The sequence below is a fragment of the Amaranthus tricolor genome, chromosome 13 (assembly GCF_026212465.1).
Source record: "Amaranthus tricolor cultivar Red isolate AtriRed21 chromosome 13, ASM2621246v1, whole genome shotgun sequence".
Lineage (NCBI taxonomy): Eukaryota > Viridiplantae > Streptophyta > Magnoliopsida > Caryophyllales > Amaranthaceae > Amaranthus > Amaranthus tricolor.
The window spans coordinates 22,033,182-22,051,033 of NC_080059.1; the positions used below are offsets into that span (position 1 = coordinate 22,033,182).

At 36.5% G+C, this 17,852-nt stretch overlaps 2 protein-coding genes across 2 annotated transcripts; both read right to left on the reverse strand.

Moving 5' to 3' along the window:
• Positions 1–1,019: 1,019 nt before the first annotated feature.
• LOC130798939 (uncharacterized) lies at positions 1,020–1,565 on the reverse strand. Its single transcript, XM_057662034.1, has one exon. It carries the CDS (start codon positions 1,563–1,565, stop codon positions 1,020–1,022), a length of 546 nt encoding a protein of 181 aa, XP_057518017.1.
• A 4,991-nt stretch (positions 1,566–6,556) lies between these two features.
• LOC130798940 (uncharacterized) lies at positions 6,557–10,515 on the reverse strand. The gene is made up of 3 exons (XM_057662035.1): positions 10,425–10,515; positions 6,879–7,440; positions 6,557–6,821 (listed from the first exon to the last, which is right to left on the reverse strand). The coding sequence occupies exons 1-3, from the start codon at positions 10,513–10,515 to the stop codon at positions 6,557–6,559; spliced, it is 918 nt and encodes a 305-aa protein (XP_057518018.1).
• Between the last annotated feature and the right edge of the window lie 7,337 nt (positions 10,516–17,852).

Genomic DNA, 17,852 nt, shown 5'->3' on the forward strand with positions numbered 1-17,852 from the left:
GGCTGCCATTTGGCCTTGGCGCGTCTAGCATTCTGAACATTACAAACATTAGCCTGCTCATATTTCGTCAGAATATCTCGACCTCTAGTAAAACAAGTATTAGGAGGGATCGTAACCTTATCAAAACAAAGCTCATAACGAGCACCCTAAATTTGCCAAGCACACATACCAACAACAGTCATATTTAAAGAAAGCTTGGAGCCTTAAAGCATGGAAAACCACTCCTTTAAGGAGGAAATGTGGGAATCTAAGACGATACCAAGAACAAGCTGCCAAACCATCTGAATCCATGGGCAATCTCTAAGCACATGCAAATTATTCTCCACCCCACCAAACCGAACACACTGATCCACACCCTCAATACCCTTCTTGCGAAGATTGACCCCATGGGGAAGATTATCACTCAAGGCCCGCCATAAGAAGATCTTAGCCTTGGGAGGAATATGAAGATTCCAAATCACCTTCCAAGTAGGATCAAGACACATCGAACTAGAGGAAGAATCAGCACAAGATTGAGTTTTCTTGTACGCATTCCGAACATGAAATGATCCATCCGAACCAGCAGCCCATCTAAGACTATCCTCCCCAATAGAGACTCCAATAGGGGTATTGAGAACCCTCTCAACGTCTATTGGGAGCAGTGGCTCAGCTATTAAATCCTTACGCCACGATCTCAACACAGGATCAATGAAGGACTCCACTGTAGCATCATCATCCAGACCTCTAATAGGAGAAATGAGCCTCCCTGAACTAGGACCAGCAACCCAAGCGTCTTTACACATGAATCTTCTTCCCATCCTCGATACACGAATGAAAACCAACCTCAACAACATGCTTGGCGCTCCTAATGCTCCTCAACGCGAAACTAGGATTGAGGCCAACCTTAGAACTCCATAGGGAATCGTGAGGAAAATATTTAGCTTTGAGAGAAGTAACCAAGAGAGAATTAGGGAAGCAATGCAACCTCGAGAATTATTTAGCAAGAAGAGCCATGTTGAAATTCTCAAGATCCCTGAAGCCTAAACCTCCTTCACCCTTCGATCTATAAACCTTTTCCGAGCCCGCCAAGGAAAGCGACGATCAAAATTAGAAGTGCCACACCAGAAATTTCTGATGATACTAGTGACCTCAATACAAAAAGAAGCCGGAACTTTAAAACAACTCATAGCGTATGTAGGAATAGATTGAGTAACCGCTTTAATTAACACTTCCTTGCCCACCTTAGAAAGAAGCTTTTCTTTCCATCCCTGAAGCTTTTTCCAAATGCGATCCCTTAGGTTGACAAAAGAGAAGTTTTTGGATCTAAAACACTTCGTCAGAAGACCCAAATACTTGTCATGGCTAAGAACCTCCTTAATGTCCAAACAACTACTCACACGTCTTCTAAGGTACCCCTCTAAGCTCTTACTAAAAGAAAGCTCGCACCTATCCCGGTTAATTTGTTGACCCGAGAAAAACTCAAAATGGGATAGCAAATTTTTGATAGAAAGAGCTTCATCAATGTTAGCACGAGCAAAAATAATACAATCATCAGCAAAAAAACAAGTGCGAAATCTTAGGAGCATTACGAACTATTGAGATACCATGGAGAGACCCGTCCACAATGGCTTTGTAATCAGAATCTCGAGCCCTTAAGCACATAACAAGAATAAGTAAGGAGAGATGGGGTCCCCTTGTCTAAGACCTCTACTAGGGAACACAATGTCAGATAAAACACCATTAACAACAAAAGAGTAAGAAACCGAAGTAACATAGGCCATAACCCGATCAATCTAACGAGAAGGGAAACCCATCTTAGACATGATACAAACAAAAAAATCCCATTCAACCCTATCATACGCTTTACTTATGTCCAACTTGAGGGCCATGAACCCTTTCTTCATCGCATGATTGTGATACATAAAATGAAAAACTTTAGAGAAAGAATATTATCAATGACTAAACGACCTAGAACAAAAGCGCTCTAGTTATCCTCGATGATCAAAGGAAGAATACGCTTTAGTCTATTAGCAAGCACCTTAGAGATCAACTTATAGGAAACATTACAAAGACTAATAGGTCTAAGATCCTTCATATCACAAGGGTTGGGAACCTTAGGAATCAAGACCACATTTGTATGATTAATATCCTTCAGCAGATCAACCCCCTTTTAAGAAATTAAGCACTACATTACAGATATCCTTACCAACAAGCTCCAAATGATTTTTATAGAAGAGAGCAGGAAAACCATCGGGACCCGACGGCTTACATGAATGCATGGAAGCAAGAGCCTAGACCACATAATCATAAGAGAAGGGCCTAGATAGATCAACAGCCATGGAATCAGAGACCCTCTTATTGATCATATCCAACTGATTCAACGAAATGGGAGGATGGGAAGAAGAAAAAAACTTATCAAAGTAACACTTAACAACCTTACACATAGCCTCAAGACTTGTTTGGAGAACCCCCAAATTACCTTTGATTCCTTTTAAAAATTCCGCTTTCTCATGGCAGCCATTTTAGAATGAAAATAGGTGGTATTCTTATCACCATCTCTTAAAATGATTGGGCGACGCCATTGCCACACCGAGGTTTCGAAGTCATCTCTAATGTTTCTTATCTCAACTTCTACTTGACGACTCCATCACAATCGGCGTCTGGACCATTTTCCGAACCCGAATCAAGTGCTTTTTCAACCACCAGAGTCTCTTAGAAGAGTTAGAATAAAAACGATGACTCCACTCCTTGAGAAGATTACCACATTCCTCCACCAAACGAGACCACTAATCCCCACAACTAGCTTTAGACTTACCCTAGACCTCACGAAATGTATGAGGGAAAACTTCATTATGAATCTACTTAGCTTCATATCAAAAAGGTTTATCCTGACTTAAGAGAGAAAGGATCCGATTCTCGTTCATCCCGATCTTAAGAACAATCGCAAAATGATCTGAGCCATCCCAAATGACATTGCTAACAGACGGTTTGTTAAAAATTTGCTTCCACCTCGAATTAGCTATATATCTATCCAATCTTTCTTCAATAAAACCCTCGATTCTTTTATTATTCTAATTAAATTTATACCCCTCTGCCCCAAAATCTTTAATATCATTCATCTCCAAGCAAGAACGAAAAACAAGAAGAAAATTAAAATCAACACCAGCACCACCAAATTTTTCCTCCGCAAAATGAATCTCATTAAAATCTCCTCCTATCAGCGAAGATAATTGTTGCTGCCTAACTTAGAAATCATCTCCCAAGTTTTAAATTTAAGACTTCCCTAAGCCCACCCAAAAACGCAAGACCAACGTCAAGACGAGCCACTTCGATCCTTAACAATGGAGTCAATAAAGTAGTTCAAACTTCGTTTGTTTTGCATGAAACTTGGCATACAACACTATTTGATATATATTATTGTGCTGAAATGGTTATAATTGAAAAATATAGTCATAAGCTTGAAATTATGTGCTAAGTTGCGTTTTTACGGTTTTCCATACGTTTTTGGCACTTTCTCGCATAAATAGTTCAAACTTGGTTTGTTTGGCATGAAATTTTGCACACAACACTATTTGGTATATATATTATTGTGTTGAAATGGTTAAAATTGAAAATCATATTCATATGCTTGAAATTACGTGCTAATAAGTTGCATTTTTAAGGTTTTATAAGCGTTTTGGCACTTTCTCACAATAAGGAGTTCAAACTTGGTTTGTTTTGCATGAAATTTGGCACACAACACTATTTGGTATATATTATTGTGTTGAAATGGTTAAATTCAAAATCATAGTCTTATGCTCGAAATTACGTGCAAAGTTGCGTTTTTAAGGTTTTTAAAGCTTTTTTGGCACTTTCTCGCATAAAGTAGTTCAAACTTTGTTTGTTTGGCATGAAATTTGGCACACAACACTATTTTGTGTATATTATTGTGTTGAAATGGTTAGAATTCAAAATCATAGTCATATGCTTGAACTTACGTGCTAAGTTGCGTTTTTAAGGTTTTTAAAGCTTTTTTGTCACTAATATCTATTATGTTTTAGTCCTTTCGGCAAGATAATAGTATTGATTGCGGCTACTACACTCTCAAATTGATGGACGATCTCTTAAAAGCCTGAAGAATGTTGAGCCAAAAATATTGATGCGGTATGTATATAAAGATGTTACGTTCTTAAATTATCATATTATATTTATATAATATTATGTACAATCTAATGTATGTATTATATAAAGTTTAGTTTTTAATTATTTTCTATAATATTTAGATTTTATACGATACTCCAAGAAAAAAACGTACTTTAGAAAATAATATATATATATATATATATATATATATATATATATATATATATATATATATATATATATATATATATATATATATATATATATATATATATATATATATATATATATATATATATCATCATCATCATCATCCAACCCAGTATATCCCGCTCATAGAAAAAACTATGGACAAGGTCTGGGAGGGAAGGACGGCAGCAACTCATACCTATAGAGGAGAGCGCGGCCAAAGGAGTCCCCCGGCTCGAGAAAGATACGGAGACGTAGCTACACGTGAACGATAAAAGGCCTATAAATAAAAGTAGACACACAAACAAAATAAAAGAATAAAAAGAAGGGGACAAAGAAATTAATAAAGAAACGAGAGGAGCAGGATGATAAGAACACAAAGAGATAATCTACGAGGACTTAGTAATCTAAAACATGGATATGACCCCTCCAACTACCCCTATCTCTAGTCAGGCTTTCAGAGAGGTTTAGCTCACACAAGTCAACTTTTATCTGCTCATTCCAAGTTCTCCTGAGTTTTCCTCGACTCCTCTTACCCTTTACTATAATGCTTTCTACTCTCCTCACAGGGGTAGCGAGGGTCTTTTACTGAACATGTCCAAACCACCTCAATCTATTTTCACGCATTTTTCCAGAAATAGGAGCTACCCATAGTTTGTCTCTAAACTCTTGGTTCTTAATTCGATCCATCAATGTGTGCCCACACATCCACCTCAGCATACACATTTCTGTGACTTCCATCTTATGTTCAAAGATCTTCTTAACAGGATAACATTCGGTCTGATATTGAAGAGCAGGTCTGATTGCCGTCCGATAGAATTTTCCTTTTAACCTGCTTGGAAATTTCTTATCACAAAGCACCGCGGTGGCTGCACGCCACTTGATCCAACCCGCTTGTATGCGATGGTTTACATCTCCGTCAATCTCTCCATCCCTTTGAATGATCGATCCCAAATACTTGTACTTGGTCGTACATTTAACGACTGCTTCTCCTATAGACACCTCTGGTTCACCTACCGGTGCTGTCCCACTAAAATCACATCGCAAATACACAGTCTTCGTACGTCTAATGCACAATCCTTTACCTTCTAAAGCTTCCCTCCACTCATCCAATTTATTATTAACCCCATCTCTAGTTTCTGCTACCAGCACTATGTCGTCTACGAAATGCAGGCACCACGGTACCGTCTCCCAAATAGATTGAGAAATGTCTTCCATGATGACAGTAAAAATGAAAGGGCTTAGAGCGGATCCCTGATGTAGCCCAACTTTAACCGGGAAAGGCTCTGTTATCCCCACCGGTGTTGGAATGTTAGTCGACACTCTGTTGTACATATCCTGTATAGCCTCAATGTACACTGAAGAAATACCTCTAGCCTTGAGGCTATCCCAGATGACACCTCGTGGTATGCTATCATACGCTTTCTCCAAGTCAATGAACACCATATGTAAATCCTTTTTTTGCTCCCTATATTTCTCCATCAGTCTCCTTAAAACATGAATTGCCTTAATGGTTGACCTTCCTGGCATAAAACCGAATTGGTTCTCTCTAATCACCGTTTCCTGTCTAATTCTCCTCTCTATCACTCTTTCCCACAATTTCATTATGTGGCTTAAAAGTTTGATACCTCTATAGTTCCCACATACTTGCGCGTCGCCTTTGTTTTTAAACATAGGTATTAGTGTGTTGTTCCTTTATTCTTCTGGCATCCTATGTATCCTCAAAATCGTATTAAAGAGGTTCGTCAGCCAACGAATGCCCTCTTCTCCTAAACCCCTCGACACCTCAATCGGGATGTTATCTGGCCCGACTGCCTTCGTTCTCCCCATCTTTTTGAGAGCTTCTCCTACTTCTTCTGTGGTAATAGCACTCGGTGACCCATCTTCCAGTGGTCTTTAGACGTTAGAAAATTGCTTATCCTCCTTCTTTAGCCCCCTAGACTCATTGAGTAACTGAGAGGAATATTGGAGCCATCTGGTTTTGATGTCCTCTTGTCTCAAGAGGACTCGCCCTCCCTTATCCTTGATGTATTTCACTGCCTCTAAGTCTTGCCGCTGCCTGGACCTAGTGCTTGCCAACTTAAAAATCTGCTTTTCCCCCTCTTTATTATCAAGCTTCTGATATAAATCCTCGTAACCACGGTTTTTTTCCTTCGTTACCGCTTTCTTTGCCGCCCGCTTTGCTTCTTTATAGCTCACTCTCTTTTCTATCCTATCCTCCTCTTCCGTGCATGCCATAAGTTCTTTAAAACTATTGTTTTATCCTTTATCTTCTTTTCCACTTCCTCATTTCACCACCACGACTCTTTGAACACTTTTGGTTACCCGACGACACACCAAAGGTCACTTTTGCCACTTTTCTAATGGTTTCTGCCATGTTTGTCCACATTTCATTTGCATTCTCTGATTGTCTTGAGAATCCCAATAAACTTATCTTGGTTGACAGAGTTGTGGCCATGTCCCCTTTGAGTCTCCCCCACATGATCTTTCCCCTGGACTCGGCCTTCTTCTCAACGATTTTCTTCCTCATCCTGAAAACCAGTACTAAAAGCCTGTGTTAGGTGGGCATCTCCGTACCCAACACTAACTTACAGTCCAAGCATGATGCCCGATCTCCCTTGCGCACTAGGAAATAGTCAAGTTGGGTTGCATGCCCGCCACTCTTATATGTGGTCAAATGCTCATCTTTCTTTTTAAAGATCGAGTTTGGTATAACCAATTCTTTTGCTAGCGCAAAATCCAGCAAATTCTCCCCACTCTCATTCCTTGTCACCAAACCAAACCCACCATGTATCGAGTTATAGTTGCCTATATGTCCATTAAAGTCTCCTCCTAAGAAAACTTTCTCGTCTTCCAAGATAGTTCTCATGAGGTCTCCTAGGTTATCCCAGAGCTCGCATTGCACCTGCTCGTCGAGACCAACTTGGGGCCCGTACGCACTAACAATTGATATAATCTCTTCCCCTAGTACTATCCTAACTAGCATGATCCTATCATTACATCTCCTTACTTCAACCAATTGCTTTAGGATATCATTAGACACTAGGATGCCAACCCCGTTACGTCTGTCGTCCAGCCCTAGATACCACAACTTATATCCTTTTATACCTTTTGCTTTTTGCCCCTTCCACCTAGTCTCTTGAACACACGCTACATGAATCCCGTAATTAGAGAGCTCATTGGCCAACTCGATCAATGAACGACGAACATTGAATAATTAACAATGAACCATGAACAATGAAGAACGAAAAATGAACAATGAACAATGAAAGATCAACAATTAACAAGGATCATTAATGAATGAACAATGAACGATGAACAATGAAGAATGAACAATGAATGATGAACAATGAACATTGAATAATTTAAAATAAATAATGAACAATGAAAAATGAACAATGAAAAATGAACAATTAACAATGAACAATGAACAATGAACAATGAACAATGAACAATGAATAATGAATGATGAAGAATGAACAAGGATCAACGATGAAAGAACAATGTACAAGGATCAATGATCAATGAACAATTAACGATGAACAATGAACATGGATCTATCATCAATGAACAATGAACGATGAACAGTGAACAATGAACAAAGAAAGATAAACAATGAACAATGAAGTATGAACGATTAACAATGAACAATAAATGAAAAATAAACAAGGACCAATGATCAATGACCAATGAATGACGAACAATAAACAATGAATAGTGAGCAATGAACAATGAATGATGAACCATGAATGATGAACAATGAACCATACAAAGAGGATTGTAGAATGAATAATGAACAACGAACAAGGATCAATGATCAATGAACAATGAACGATGAACAATAAAAAGGGATCAATGATCAATGATCAATGAAAGATGAACACTGAAAAATGAACAATGAATGATTTACAATGAGGAATGTAGTATGAACAATAAACAATGAACAATGAACAATGAATGGCGAACAATGAACAAGGATCAATAATCAATAAACAATGAACGATGAACAACTAACAAGCATAAATAATCAATGAACAATGAACGTTGAACAATCAACAATCAACAATGAACGATGAACAAAGAAAAGTAAAGAATAAACAGTGAACGATGAACAACCAACAATCAACAATCAACAATCAACAATCAACAATGAATAATAAATAATGAAGAATGAACAAGGATCAATGATGAATGAATAATGAATAAGGATCAATGATCGATGACCGATATACGATGAACAATGAACAACGAATATTTAATAGTGAACAATGAACAATGAACGAGAAACAAGGAACAATGAAAAATGAAAAATCAACGATGAAAAATGAACAATGAGCAATGAGCAATGAACAATGAAAAATGAACAGTGAACAATGAATAATGAAAAATGAACAATGAACATTGACCAATGAACAATGAATAATGAACAATGGACAATGAACAATGAACAATGAATGATGAACAATGAACAAGGATCCACGATCAATGAAGAATGAACGATGAAAGAAGAACAAGGATCTATCATCAATGAACAATGAACGACGAACGATGAATAATGAACAAGGATCAATAGTCAATGAACGATGAACGATGAACAATGAACAATGAACAATGAACAATGAACAATAAACGATGAACGATGAACAATGAACAATGAACAATGAACAATGAACAATGAACAATGAATGATGAACAATGAACAATGACATATAAACGATGAAGAATGAAGAATGAAGTTTGAATGATGAATAATGAACAAGGACCAATGATGAATGAACAATGAACTAGGATCATTGATCAATGAACAATGAACAATGACTAATGAACAATGAATAATGAACAATGAACAATGAATGATGAATGATAAACAAGGACCAATGATGAATGAACAATGAATAAGGATCATTGATCAATGAACAATGAACGACGAACAATGAACAATGAACAAAGAACAATTAAGAACGAACAATGAACAATGAACGATGAACAATTAACAATGAACCATGAACGATGAACAATGAAGATTGAAGAATGAACAATGAACAATGAACAATGAATGATGAACAATGAACAAGGATTAATAATCAATGAACAATAAACGATGAACAATAAAGATTGAAGAATGATTGATGAAGTATGAAAAATGAACAACTAGTAATGTTCAATGTACAATGAATGATGAACAATAAACGATGAACAATGAAGAATCTTGGCAACATCAATGTGGAAAAAAATCAAGACAACAAACTTGTTGAAATGCTCACCAAAGAAACGTTACAACTCAAGCTAGCTAACGTCCAAAAAATGTTCAATGTGGTTTCGTCCAACTAAGTCCCACTGTTTCACGTGTGTCTTTTAATTACTTAGTTTAATTGTTAGTCCAATTTAGCTAGGTAGTTATTTTATGTAAAATATTTTCAGTAGTAGTAGTTACTACAAGTTAAAGGTAGTTTCTAGTAGTTATTATCGTTCATTTATGGGACGAAAGTTATGAAAGGAGTTACTCATTGTCGGAAGTTATTTCCCATAAATGGAGCACATGGAGGCAGTTACCATGTGTAACCACCAAATGGTTGTGGTCGGTTATCCTTCACGGTTTCCTTAGTTATTTTTAGTAGGTATTTTTCGTTTTTGTGTTATTGGTGAATACACTTGTGCCTTAAGAGCCTCCTTACTTGCTACATGGATTTATAGTGAGTATTGATTTAGCCGTTATCGTTTACTTTTTGTTTCTAGTCAAAAATTAATATAAAAACAACAAAATTTTGCTTCTTTACCATTCGACATTCATCTTCTTTGTTCATTGTTAAGAGCTTGTAAGAACCCCTAAGTTATAGGCGATCTTACATCAGATTGGACTCAGAGTCGGCTTTTCCTTAGATAGAAACATCAATCGACATTGTCTTAGGTGATGGAGACCCAACATGAATCAATCTTTCTAACGAAGTGCACTATCAAGCGAAAGATTTTCCCCATGATGGTGGTAGTTGTACCAATGTAGCATCCCAAACACTTGTGTTCAAACTAAAACTAGAAACCATACCTCACCCCACCCTTACACCATAGAATGGCTGAACAAAAAAGAGGCCTTAAGGTCACTCACCAAACCCGTGTTTTTTTTTTCAATTGGTAACTCCTGTATTGAGGAACTCTTGTGCGACATTGTGCCGATAGATGCCTGCCACATCCTTCTAGAGGGACCTGGCTATATGGTCGACGAGTCATTCATGATGGTCACCATAACACCTACACTTTTACGAAAAACAAAAAAAATAACTTTAACCCCTTTCACCCCAACCGAACACTAAGAACCGAATGCAACTCCTTCCTTAAAACCATCCGTATCTTTACCTACCCTTCTCATAGCCGAGCACCATGAACTCACTCCCTACAAAGACCTAATCCTTACCAACTCCGATGAAGAAGAGAGCCTAAGAACCAAACCAAACCATCCACGTTTAAGCCCTTTACTAGAAGAGTTCCAAGAAGTTTTTCCTACAGAAATTCCCCCGAGGCTTTTGCACCAACTATGGAGGGGAGTCTGGTTTCTTGTCTTAGTTGTGTCTTCAATATCCAAAGATGGAATGAACCAGTGTAGGAATAAGTGATATATCCTCTTGTTTACACACACACCTTGGACTTTCAGTTTAAGAATTGATGTTCTTGAATGTCTCAGAATGGAAATGGGGCTGAAAAGATGTGGCTTCACTCACCAACATTTTTTTACCTCCTAATCATTCAAGGTTCATTCCCTTGTCTGGTTAGGCCTTGTCACACTCGAATTTGCTTCACTCACAAATCCTAGAATACCTCTAAGATGCTTCACTCACACCTTAAGAAAGTACAATATACTTTGTTAAAAACACAAGTCACACTTATATTGATTATTGGAAAAATACAATGAGTAATCTGATTTTTACAAAGGAGGGAGGCATCTATATATAGCCATTATAACTTATGAAAAGAACGACTAACTGAAGCTAGATTACAACGGTCAAAAATCAAGAAAGACAACTCATAATAGGAATCAGTTATTCAATTCTGATTTTATTTTACATATGCTCTCATGTGCTCTTTTTTTATCCTAACATGTGCAACAACCTTCTTTTATTGGGTTGTTTAACCTATGCCCTGTTGTAGGTTACTTAATAAGGTCCTTGTACCTCTAGGTCTTAATCCATGTAGCAATGAACATATTAGAGTAGCTGAGGTCTCTACTTTTTTGTTGATTATAGATGGAACTTGGATAGGGTCTTGATTTATATTTGTTAGTTGTAAGAGTGAAGTCTGGTCATGATCTTGGCTCATGTTTGTACTGTGTTGTGAGCTTTCTTGGTTCTCTTTTTCTGAACCATTCATACATGGTTCAACCCTTCTTTCTTCCAGAAGAATTGACCTCAATTCTGTGTCTTTTGAATAAAGTGTTAGATTACCTATATTAAAGGTTGAGGATATATTGTATTCTGGAGGTAAATCCACCTTGTATGCTTGCTCCCATAATTGTTTAAGATTTGGAAAGGCCTAATTGCTCTAGGCATCAGCTTATTCTTTCTTAATTGAGGGAATCTATCTTTTCTGATGTGTATCCATACTAGGTCTCCTTCCTAAATGGGTTGTCTGCTCCTTATTCCCTTGTCAGCTTTGAACTTATACTTTCTATTACAGGCTAAAAAGTGAGCCATTTTGGAGAATCTTTCCACAACCACCATTATTGAATCTTTGCCTCTCTGAGTTCTAGTAGGGCCATCATAAAGTCCATACTTATGTGCTCCCATGGTCTATCAGCTGCTAGTAAGGGAAGATATTCCCCCTTATGAAAAGTGATTTTGGCCTTAATACATGTTTCACATTTTAAAATATATTTGCCAACTGTTTCGAACATCTTAAGCCAATAGAAGTTTTGTGCAAGCATGTCTAAGGTTTTCTGTATCCCAAAATGTTCACCTAAACTACCCTCATGCACCTCTTTACCTAGTACATGTCTTAAAGGTGTCTTTAGTATACACAACATGTTACCTTGAAATAAGAAACCCTATTGTGTGCATAAGAGTTCCTTAGGTTTATCTAAACATTGTTAGTATAGGTTTGCAAAATCAAGACAATCCTTGTATTGTGCTTTAATCAATTCAAACCCTAGAATTCTAATTCCTAGTATATATAGAAAGTTGTGTTTCCTACTCAAAGCATCTGCTATTATGTTAGTTTTTCTTGTCTTATATTTTGTTGAAAAATCAAAAGATTGTAAAAACTCAACCCACCTAGCATGTCTACCATTGAGTTTTGTTGCCCATTTATATTCTTTAGTGATTCATGGTCAGTATAAAGGATGGAAGGTTGAATCTTTAAGTAATGAGACCAATGTTCCAAAGCCCTAACGATAGCATAGAACTCTTTATCATAAGTGGAGTAATTAAGTCTAATTTTGTGTAGCTTTTCACTAAAGTAGGCCACAGGCCTACCTTCTTGTAACTTAAGTAGCTCCTATACCAGTTCCACAAGCATCACATTCAACCACAAAAGGCTTAGAAAAATCAGGTAACTTAAGCATAGGGGCTTTGCACATTTGTTCTTTGATAATCTCAAAAGCTTTTTGTGCTTCTGTGGTCCAAACAAAGTTTCCTTGTTTTGTGCAGTCAATAATGGGTTGATAGCACTAAAATTTCTTATAAATCTCCTGTAAAAAGAAGCCAACCCAAGGAATGCCCTTGCTTGTGTGATTGTGGTTAGAACAGGCAAAGTGTGAATAGCTTATACCTTTTAGGGGTCAACCTTCACTCTTGTTCTTGCTATGATATAACCAAGAAAACACACTTTTTTCATGAGAAAACTACATTTCTCCAACTTTCCATATAGTTTTTGTATCCTCAAAACTTCAAACAAGTTTCTCAAATGGTCTATGTGTTCCTTTAAGTATTTGCTATATATCAGGATGTCACCTAGATAGACTACAACAAACTTTCCTAAAAAAGGCCTCAAAATCTCATTCATGAGTCTGATAAAGGTACATGGAGCACTTGTTAATCCAAATGGCATCACTAACCATTCATATAAATCATATTTGGTTCCACTCATCTCCTTCTTTCATTCTAATTTGATGATATCCACTCCTTAGATCAACCTTGCTAAACCATTGTGACCGTGATAATTCATCAAACATGTGTTCTATCCTGGGGATCGGGTACCTATACTTAATGGTGATGTTGTTTACACTCCTACTATCTATGCACATTCTCCATGTTCCATCTTTTTTAGGGACCAATAGAGTAGGCACAACACAGGGACTTAGGCTATCTCTAACATACCCTCTCTGTATTAACTCTTCTGCTTGACTCTGCAACTACTTAGTTTCTGTAGGGTTTGTTCTATATGCAGGTTTGTTGGGTAAGGAAGCTCTAGGTATTAGGTCTACCTAGTGTTCAATGCCTCTAATTGGGAGTAGGCCTTGGGGTAGTTCTTCTGGGAAAACATCAACAAACCCTACTAAAAGGGGTTGTAACTCCGGTGGAATATCTAGAGTATCATCGAGAACCTCCTTATTGAACAACAGATATGTTATCCCATTTTCACTAACCTCTTTCTCACATACTTCTCTATTAATCAAATGTACAGGATTCTTGTTAGGTCTGGATTGAATAGTCCAGTGTGGCGGTAAAGGCATTAACTCCTTTTTTCTCTCATGTTTGATTGTGTAAGTGTTGGTGTAACCATTATGGATAGTTCTTTTATCATATTTCCAGGGTCTTCCTAATAGTATATGGCAAGCACTTATTTCTAAAACATCACATAACACTTCATCAGTATATGATCCTAAATCAAAGCCTATTAAGCATTGTTTATCTACTTTTTACCAATAGCTTTGTCATCTAACCACTTCATTTTGTAAGGGTAGGGGTGAGGCTTTGGTGTTAATCCTAATTCTTTCACCAAACCTTGACTAATACAATTAGATTCACTCCCTCCATCCATAATGAGGTCACACACTTTTCCCTTTACCTTGTACTTTGTTTGAAAGATGTTCTCCCTTTGGTCTGACTTTTAACCTTAAAAGTTGTATGGAAACTTCTTCTAAAAATCAAGTGTTCTTCCTCAGGTAACAACTATTCCCTATCTTCTTTTGTGTCACTGTCATCCTCCTCAAATTCTTTCATTGTACCATCTTCCCTTACTACATATGTACCATCAGGATAATTCTTACTAGTTGTAGGCTCTACCTCTTCCTCTTTTCCATTTCTGGCTACTAAAATAGTCTTAGGTTTGGTATCCTGCCTAATCTCTTCCCATTCTTGCAAAGTAAATGCCCTAGCATTAGGACATTCATCCTTATAATGTCCATGGCCATTACAGTTAAAGCATACTACATTCCTTAAAGGAACATTAGGTGTAGGCTAAAGTCTAGTATCTTGGTTATCTCTTTTTGTTGCAGCAGTACTATTGTGTGCAGGAGTAGAGTTCCTAGGCGTATATGTCTTTGTGTTCTTTGTGTAAGTGGTACTAGAGTTACTCTTCTTCTTAATGGCATGTTTTTTCCAGATCTATGGCAAAACTTCCTGTTGTGTGTACAGTAAGATTAGGTGTTAACAACAATTTTCTCCTAATATCCTCTCTCAACCCAGCTATGAATTTTCTTACTCTCAACTCCTCTGATTCATTCACATCACATAGAACAGTCAACTTTTCCTATTCTTGGATATAGTCTGATACTGATTTATTTCCCTGAACCAAAGAACTTAATTGAACATACAACTGTTGTTTGTAAGTAGAGGGCACATACTTTCTTTTCATGTGTTTTTTTAGTTTATTCCAAGTGTCTATCCTATATTTCTCCTCTCTTCACAATTGTTACTGCAGTCCCTCTAACCATATGGCAGCAATCTTGGTTAGTTTAATTTTGGCTAATTTAAAATGTCTATCTGCAGGAGGTTTTTTAATTCAAAATATTGATTCATTCTTGATTAATATCCAAGTAATCCTCTGGATTATGGGAGTAACCATCAAAGTCTGGGATATCAATTCTCGGGGTTCTATCCTCTTGGTTTCTAGTGTTTTGTATGGTTGGAGTTTGAGGTGTTCTTTCCAACTTGAGTTCAATAATGGGCATCCCTTGAACTAATCTCTGGATAACTTCCTTAATTGTGCCTAATCTTTCTTCAGTATTCATTGTGAAAAACATGTAAACGTAGAAGACTAACAGAAATTACACAAACATAATTTCAAGAACAGCAAAACAAAGAACAATTCTGACACAGTTGTGTCTGATTTTTTTTTTTTTTCAATAATGCTGGTAAAAATTCAATTAATAAACAAACCTTTCATGCAACTTCTTTTAAGATTAAAGAACAGAGAATACCTAAGAATCTGTTTCACTAATTAATGAATTTTACAGTACTTCTTACCAACCAAGTCTCAGTAATTAAATTAACCCAATCACAAAGGATGTTGTTGTGTTGTGTTGAAACTTTCCCTCTTCTGGAACCGTGCTCTGATACCAAGTTGCACCAAATATGGAGGGGAGTCTGGTTTCTTGTCTTAGTCGTGTCTTCAATGTCCAAAGATGGAATGAACCAGCGTAGGAACAGGTGATATATCCTCTTGTTCACACACACACCTTGGAATTTCAGTTCAAGAATTGATGTTCTTGAATGTCTCAGAATGCAAATTGGGCTGAAAAGATGTGGCTTTACTCACCAACCTCTTCTTTCCCTCCAAATCATTCAAGGTTCACTCCCTTGTCTGATTAGGCCTTGGCACACTCGAAATTGCTTCACTCACAAATCCTAGAATACCATTAAGATGCTTCACTCACACCTTAGGAAACTACAATATATTTTCTGAAAAAACACAAGTCACACTTGTATTGATTATTGGAAAAATACAATGAGTAATCTGATTTTTACAAAGGAGGAAGGCATCTATATATAGCCTCTACAACTTATGAAAAGAACGACTAAGGGAAGCTAGATTACAACGGTCAAAAATCAAGAAAGACAACTCATAACAGGAATCAGTTATTCAATTCTGATTCTGTTTTACATAGGCTCTCATGTGCTCTTTTTTATCCTAACACCTGCAGCAGCTTCTTGGATATGGTTGTTTAACCTATGCCTTGTAGGTTACTTAATAAAGTCCTTGTCCCTCTAGGTCTTAATCCATGTACTAATGAACAGATTAGAGTAGCTGAGGTCTCTTCTATTTTGTTGATTATAGATGGAACTTGGATAGGATCTTGCTACACATTTGTAAGTTGTAAGAGTGAAGTCGGGTCATGATCTTGGCTCATGTTTGTAGTGTATTGTGAGCTTCTTTGGCTCTCATTTTCTGAACCATTCATACATGGTTCGGCTTCCACCTCCAAGAATGAACGATGAACAATGAAGAATGAACAATAAAAAATAAATAATGAAGAATGAACAAGGATTAGTGATGAATGAACAATGAACAAGGATCATTGATCAATGAACAATGAACAATGAACGACGAACAATGAACTATGAACAATGAACAGTGAACAATGAACAAGGAACGACGAAAAATGAAGAATGAACCATGAACGATGAACAATAAAGATTGGAGAATGAGCAATGAATAATTAACAATAAACAATAAACAATGAACAATGAACAATGAACAATGAACAATGAACAATGAACAATGAACAATGAACAAAGAAGAAGGAACAACGAATGATGAACAATGAACAAGGATCTATGATCAATGAAGAATGAATAATGAGCAAACAATAAGGATAATTGATCAATGAAAAATAAACAATGAACAATGAACAAGGATCTATAATCATTGAACAATGAACGATGATCAATGAACAATGAGCAATGAGCAATGAATAATAAACAATGAAATATGAACGACCAACAATGAAGAATGAACAATGAACAATGAATGATGAAGAATGAACAAGGATCAATGATTAATGAAAAATGAACAAGGACGATTAATGACCAATGAACAATGAACGACGAACAAAGAACAAAGAACAAAGAACAATGAACGATGAACAGCGAACAATGAACAATGAAAGATGAAAAACAAAGAATGAACAATGAACCATGAATCATGAAATGAAGATTGAAGAATGAACAATGAACAACGAACAATGAACAATGAATGATGAACAATGAATGATGAACAATGAACAAGGATCAATAATCAACGAACAATGAACGATTAATGAAAAGGGATCAATGATCAATGAAAGATGAACAATGATTGATGAACAATGAAAAATGAACAATGAACAATGAACAATAAACAATGAATAATCAATAATGAACAATTAACAAGCATCAATGATCAATGAAAAATGAATGATGAACAATGAAAGAGGATCAATAATCAATGAATAATAAACGATGAAAAATGAACAATGAACAATGAACGATTAACAATGAAGAACGAAGAATGAAAAATGAACAACGAATAATGAACAATGAACCATGAATCATGAAATGAAGATTGAAGAATGAACAATGAACAACGAATAATGAACAATGAATGATGAACAATGAACAATGAACAAGGATCAATAATCAACGAACAATGAACGA

Bases quoted from the DNA above. Each gene is read 5' to 3' on its own strand.
- LOC130798939 (XM_057662034.1), bottom strand. From the start codon at position 1,565: ATGCTCCTAAGATTTCGCACTTGTTTTTTTGCTGATGATTGTATTATT.
- LOC130798940 (XM_057662035.1), bottom strand. From the start codon at position 10,515: ATGACTCGTCGACCATATAGCCAGGTCCCTCTAGAAGGATGTGGCAGG. The intron at 7,441-10,424 runs GTTACCAATTGA...GGATTCATGTAG, and splicing joins AAGAGTTCCTCAATACAGGA to CGTGTGTTCAAGAGACTAGG. The intron at 6,822-6,878 runs GTTAGTGTTGGG...ACTGGTTTTCAG, and splicing joins GCATCATGCTTGGACTGTAA to GATGAGGAAGAAAATCGTTG.